Consider the following 7,325-nt stretch of genomic DNA (forward strand, 5'->3'; position numbering starts at 1 on the left):
GGCTTATTACCTGTTAGCATTAATGGCATATGTTAAAACTAGTGATCAATAATTTTTAGATGGTAGACTAAAGACAGTATCTAGGATGACTAAATGTGGTCCATGGGGCAGCTCAGGCAGACTTACCCCTGCCCTGATCCTCAAAAGCTGTTGGAGTCAACGAGACCCTCATTCTATGCTCATTTAGAGAACTGATAGCAACAACTTTATGAGCACTTTAAAGCAATCTCCTCAAATATTAATATATTCAGATCATATATTTTGGGGTCCCACAATGTGCCACTATACAACTTCCTATGTTTCTTTTCCCATACATATACCATTCAATTAAAAAATTCATTGTTTCAACCTAAGGCCTCCAAGGGAAAAAAATAACATGTAAGTTATATTTATTTTCCAATTAAAATTAGTAATGTAAGCTGCAGAATTTTGATAGCTATTAAAAAATGTAAAAAAAAATCTAAGAGAGTCAATTAAGAGAAATTTTGGTGCATGGGTTCCTAGATAGTTTGGGGAAAAGAAGGAATCATTTGTGATATTGTCAGAGTACTGTTAAAAGGTAGTATTTTGTAGTAATTCATTCTTTTATATTCCCTTTTTCTTTCTTTCTTTTTTAAAGGTAAAGTGTTCCTTGACAGAGGTTTTATTAACCATGCCACATAGATGGAGCATGAAAGGAATGTGACTGTGTTCATTCTGGTAGGTCTTACACAGGACCCCCAAATGCAAAAGGTAGTGTTTGTGGTGTTCTTGGTCTTGTACATGGTAACCCTCTCAGGCAACCTGCTCATTGTGGTCACCATCACCACCAGCCAGGCTCTGAACTCCCCCATGTACTTCTTCCTGACCCACCTTTCCTTGACAGACACAATTTACTCTTCTTCTTCGGCTCCTAAGTTGATTGTGGACTCCCTTCATGAGCTCAAGACAATCTCCTTTCATGGGTGTATGGCTCAGGTCTATGCAGAACACGTTTTTGGTGCTGCTGAGATCATCCTGCTGACGGAGATGGCCTATGACCACTACGTGGCCATCTGCAGGCCTCTGCGCTACACGGCCATCGTGAGCCGCAAGCTGTGCCTGCTCCTGCTGGGGGTGGCATGGACCGGAGGGTTTCTCCACGCAAGCGTTCAGACCCTCTTTATAGCCCGGCTGCCCTTCTGTGGCCCCAATGTCATAGACCACTTCATGTGTGACTTGTACCCTTTGTTGCAGCTTGTCTGCGTGGACACCCACATCCGTGGTCTCTTTGTTGCTGCCAACAGTGGGTTCATCTGCCTGTTAAGCCTCCTTCTCCTTTTGGTCTCCTATGTGGTCATCTTGCGCTCCCTGAGGGCTCACAGTTTGGAGGGGAGACGCAGAGCCCTTTCTACATGTGGCTCTCACATCACGGTGGTTGTGTTGTCTTTTGTGCCCTGTGTGTTTGTGTATCTTCGCCCAGCCACCACTCTGCCCATTGATAAAGCTGTTGCTGTCTTTTACACTATGGTGGCCCCTATGTTAAATCCTTTAATCTATACCCTCAGAAATGCTGAGGTTAAACATGCTATGAAGAAACTCTGGAGAAAGAAAGTGACAGCAGATAGTGATTAAAGAGATTCACTGAGCTTTATAGATAGAAGTAAAACAGATAATCTCATTCAAGCCTCTTGATCTATAGATGAATACATTGACTCTAAAAGGGACTGAATAATAACTGCAGATAGCCCTGAATGACGGAATAGCCTGGCATGCTGCAGTCCATGAGGTTGCAAAGTATTGGACTTAGGGACTGAACAACAACTTAAGCACAGATCTTGTTTAGACTGGAATCCAGGTTTACTTTCTCCCATCCCAGACTCTCCTCATCACAACTTAATGCTTTCTAATCAATGTTTATCTTTTATCTGATTATCTCAAATGTCTTCAGAAGTTACAAGCTACGAACCCAGAATATTGGATTGGTATTCACATTGTCTTATTATGTAACATGGAGATGTTGGTTACCACCAATTAATGAAAATAAAATGTTAAACATATTCTTTTGTTTTGAACTCAATATAAATTCTTTTGTGGAATTTTCTTGTTCATTGAATCTTTGTTGTGCAGTGAAAAGAAATAGTATTTCTTAAATGCTTACAGGGCTGGCATTGTGTTTGTTATTTTACATATGGTATCAGTTGAAGTCCAGCCAGGAGACAGACCACAGTACAGTTTGAATAGAAAGACTTCACATACAATAAATGATTGTATCAGGGTATTAACTACAAAGGGCTTCCTTGGTGGCTGGGTAGTAAAAATTCTCTTCCCAGTGCAGGAGACATGGATTCGACCCCTGGGTTGGGAAGATCCCCTGGAGAAGGAAAGGAAAACCCGCTCCAGTACACTTGCTTGGAAATCTCATTGACAGAGTGGCCTGGTGGACTACAATCCATGGAGTTGCAAGGGAGTCAGATACGACTTAGTGACTAAATGAAAACAGCTATTAATTATAACAGGGTGTAATGAGCTCTCTAAAGAAGGACCTGGGGCTGAGAGATGAATTTACAAGGAAGTAACATATTTAGAATGTTGGGATTCTAGTCTTATGGAGAAGGTGTAGTTGTTGCCCATTGAATGGTGGAAAATTTTAACTGGGTTGACTTGGGCAAGAAATAATTCATGATGACTGAAGAGAGGCTGGCAGGCATGAAATGTTTCTGGGGCTGGCGAGATGGAGCCTTTCACTGCAGTGCTGGTTGCCTGAGGCTCATGAACAAGAAACTATGACCTTGAGTGGCAAGCAGAAAAACCCATTTTGGGTGTAGGTGGAGCAAGGTTGGCAGAAAACACAACCCACTCCAGTATTCTTGCCTGGATAATTCCAGGGACAGAGGAGTTTGTGGGCTACAGCCCATGAGGTTGCAAAAAAGTCAGATAACACTGACCAACTGACCGAGTGATCACTGATCTCATTAATCCTTTCAGTAAAGATGCACGGTCACTTGTGGGTGGTTATTTTGAACAGATTTATGCATCTTTGTTATTTAAACTTTTAGCTCTGTAACAGAATAAAAAAAATGAAAAGAGAATTTATCAGAATCTGTTGCATGCAGCTGAAGCTGCTCAATGCAACTAAATAGAATGTGAAATTTTTAAAGGTATGAAAACAACTAATGGGAACTAGCATAAAATTTTGGGAATTTGAACAAAATCTGTACTTTAATTAATAATACTGTATCACATGTTAATTTCCTGTTTTTTTTTTTTTTTTTTTTACAACATAGTATTTCTCAGAATTGGATCAAAAGTTTCAAGCCTCATTAATTTTTTTTAATCACTAAGATAATACACTTTCTAGACTTTCAGTAGTAATAATAGGTGGCAGAATAAATGTAACTATTATCAAAATTTTTAGTGAATTATTCTGTTAGAAATATTTTCTAATTTTCCTTCTTATGGATTCTTAGATGGCTTCCTAGCTGGCTCATCAGTAAATTATCCACCTGCAATGCAGGAGACCCAGGTTCAATCCCTGGGTCAGGAAGATGTCCTGGAGAAGTAAATGGCAACTCATTTCAGTATTTTTGCCTAGGAAATCCCATAAACAGAGAAGCCTGGTGGGGTATAGTCCATGGAGTCACAAAAGACTTGGACACGACTTACAGACTATACAACAACAACAACAACGACTCCTTAGATCCCCCCATCATTTAAAGGTGAACATTCAGTTTCCAGAAACATGAGGTTTTAAAGAAACTTTGATATTAATTTCTCGTGTAAATGCTTTCTTCTCTGCAATCACTCCCTGTGCTTTCTCAGCCTTTTAAGTTTCCTGAGGCTTTCAGTGGTTAAGTCAAAGATCTCCTGGTGAATGTCACATTGCACTTGCAGTTATGTGGGTTCTTGTCAATATCTTTTAATATTGATTTCTAGCATAATTCAACACTGATAAGAGAACAGACTCAGTATGATTTCAATTATTTTATACCATGAAATTCTTGCACCTTGTTTTATGCCTCTGGATATCTTACAATGTCTTCTGGTTTATAGTCTATGGGAACTTGAATAGAATCTGTATTTCACTGTTGTGTGAAAATTGTATAAATCTTTTATTATATTGAATTGGTTAATAGTGCTTTTCAGGTCTACTTTGTCCTTCTACTTTTCTGCCTGTTAATTCTATTATTTTTTGAGAGTTTGATGTTGAAACTTCAAATAAAAATCTAAATTTATCCATTTAAAAATGGTTGTAATATATAGTGGAACTATATGTAATTTTGCTCTGTATTTTCTAAGTCTCTTGTAAATGTGCTATCACACTTTCATAATTAAAAAAAAAGATAAAGACTAACTCTACCAAATGTTGTTGAGGATGTGAATTAACTGAACTTTTATACATTGCTTTAATGTATACATATAATGAAAATTGATACAGGCTCAAACAACTTTTAACTCTGAATTGTCATGGATCAGTAAACATGTGTGCGTGCTAAGTTGCTTCAGTCATGAATGCTCTTTGCTACCCTATGGGCGGTAGCCCACCAGGCTCTTCTGTCCATTAAATTTTCCAGGCAAGAATGCTGAAGTAAGTCTCCATTTCCTTCTCCAGGGAATTTTTCCTGACCCAAGGATCAAACCCACGTCTCTTACATCTCCTGTGTTGTGGGTGGATTCTTTACCAGTAATGCCACCTGGGAAGAAGTGAAACACTCTTCAAAGTATAAATGAAGGGTCTAGTCTTTTCCCCATCGTCAAAGAGCTTATAGAGTCAGAGTTTGGCACCAGGATAGGGGCAAGGATATCTAGAGAAGGCGAAGCTTTGGAAAGATTTGAAGTAGATAGTATCCAGGGACAAAACTGGAAATGATATCCAAAGTGAATGAAATTTCAACATGGCAGAAAGGCAAAATCATACATAAGTCAACAAGATAGATAACAGACACCAAGCCACACAAGATGCTTCAGAGCAGTGGGAAAAAACTAGAACTTGTAGAATTTTATGGGGCAGAACTCTGTGGTGTTTTCCAACTCATTCTATAATTGTATGGAAATTAATAATAATCCCAGTTGGTACAGGGACAAGGTCAGTGAAACTGGTGTTTTTGGTTATAAACCTTCACATAGATTCCCACTGAGCATGATCAGATGGTCCCAGAGATTAGTTAAGCAGCCTTAATAAATGGTGTCTCTACTCAGCTGACTCAATGGACACGAGTTTGAGCAAACTCCAGGAGGTAGTGGAGGGCGGAAGAGACTGGTGTGCTGCAGTCCATATGATGGCAAAGAGTTGGACACAGCTTAGTGGCTGAACAACAGTAATAACAACAATCACGTTATGCTTTGTTGCTTTGGTTTAAAACACCTCATTGCCTATGTTAAACATTTTTTCTTTGTAATTCCATTTCTTATTTCACAGGGAAATTTTATTCTCATGAAAAATATAAAAAGCTGTTACTTTATCAGATACATCTCATCTCCCTTTGCATCTAAGCATCCACGTTCCTCAGGCCATCCTGTTTCCATCATCAACTCATTTCTGCATGTTTTTTGTACTTTGTCATATTGCTAATCATTGCCATCAACAGTCAGAGGTAATGTCATTCATGTTCATGATTTTTATGAACGGTTTGGATTTATGAAGATAAAAGTCACAAACACTGGTACTCTAAGTATATACATTATATTATATAATAATTTAATCATAATTTTCTTCTAACATTTTAAAATGAAAATAAATTTTTATATGTGAAGGTACATAAATAAAATATTTATTTTTTCATTAACCTAACTTGGAGGCACACGTTTCTACAAATCCTTATAGTTCTCATAAGAACTATATCTTTGCATTAAGTTTTGAGATTGAAAGTATGAATCCTCCAACTTTATTCTTCACTTTGCAGATTTTTTTTTGTTTTTATTATTTGGGATTTCTTGCAATTCCATATGAAACTTCTCTACAATTTCACACAAACTTTAGTATTTGCATTTCCATTTTTGCATTAAATGACTTTTGATAAAGATTGCATTAAATATGCACTCTAGGGGATATTGTTATCTTAATTATATTAAGTCTACATGGCTATGAATACAGGATACGTTTATATTTACCTGTGCTCAGCCGCTTCATTTGTGTCTGACTCTATGCAGCCCCATAGACTGTAGCCCACCAGGCTCCTTTGTCCAAGGGATTCTCCAGGCAAGAATACTGGAGTGGGTTGCCACTTCCTCCTCCAAGGAAATTTCCTGACCCAGGTATCAAACCTGTGTCTCCTGCGTCTCCTGCATTGCAGGCAGATTCTTTACCCACTGAGTCATCCTATATCTTCTTTAATTTCTTTTAGTGATTTTTTTAGTTTTTAGTGTACAGTTCTTCCACCACTTTGGCAAATTTATTCCTAAGTATTTTATTGTTTTTGATGGTACTGTCAACATACTTATTTTCTTAATTTTATCTTTAGACTATTAATTCCTAGTATATCAAAATATAGCTTATTTTGTATTAAAGCTAATAGTTTCTTCATGTGTGTGAGGATCCCTCAGATTTTTTTTTCTACATAAGATCATGTCATTTGTTAGTATAGTTTTACTTCTTCCTTTTCAATTTGTATGCCTTTTATTTCTATTTCTAGTCTAATTTTTCTGACATTAATCTTTAGGAAAATATTAAATAGAAGTGATGAAAGGGAGAATGTTCTGATTTTATGAGGTAAGCTTTCAGCTTTTCACCATTAAGTATGAGTCTTAGTTATGGGTCAAACCTTCCAGATATGTCCAGGACTGGAAAAGGTCAGTTTTCATGCCAATCCCGAAGAAAGAGAGTGTCAAAGAATGCTCAGACTACCGTATAGTTGCACTCATCTCATATGCTAGCAAAGTAATGCTCAAAATTCTCCAAGTCAGGCTTCAGCTGTACATGAACCTTGAACTTCCAGATGTTAAAGCTGGATATAGAAAAGGCACAGGAACCAGAGATGAAAATGCCAATATCTGTTGGATCATTGAAAAAGCACGAGAGTTCCAGAAAAACATCTACTTCTGCTTTATGAACTATGCCAAAGCCTTTGACTGTGTGAATCACAACAAACTGTGGAAAATTCTTAAAAAGATGGGAACATTGAACCACCTGACCAGTTTCCTGAGAAATCCGTATGCAGGTCAAGAAGCAACAGTTAGAACAGGACATGAAACAATAGACTGGTTCCAAATAGGAAAAGGAGTACATCAAGGCTGCATATTGTTGCCCCGCTTATTTAATATATATGCAGAGTACATCTTGAGAAACGCTGGGTTGGAGGAAGCGCAAGCTGGAATCAAGATTGCCAGGAGAAATACCAATAACCTCAGATATGCAGATGACACCACCC

At 37.8% G+C, this 7,325-nt stretch overlaps 1 protein-coding gene across 1 annotated transcript; it reads left to right on the plus strand.

The window, feature by feature from the left end:
- The first annotated feature begins 663 nt into the window (after positions 1 to 663).
- On the plus strand, positions 664 to 1,593 carry LOC136173987 (olfactory receptor 4C12-like). The gene has a single exon (XM_065943750.1). It carries the CDS (start codon positions 664 to 666, stop codon positions 1,591 to 1,593), a length of 930 nt encoding a protein of 309 aa, XP_065799822.1.
- Positions 1,594 to 7,325: the final 5,732 nt, after the last annotated feature.

The sequence above is a fragment of the Muntiacus reevesi genome, chromosome 9 (genome assembly GCF_963930625.1).
Source record: "Muntiacus reevesi chromosome 9, mMunRee1.1, whole genome shotgun sequence".
Taxonomy (NCBI): Eukaryota; Metazoa; Chordata; class Mammalia; order Artiodactyla; family Cervidae; genus Muntiacus; species Muntiacus reevesi.

Coding starts and splice junctions, on each gene's coding strand:
- LOC136173987 (XM_065943750.1), top strand. CDS start 664: ATGGAGCATGAAAGGAATGTGACTGTGTTCATTCTGGTAGGTCTTACA.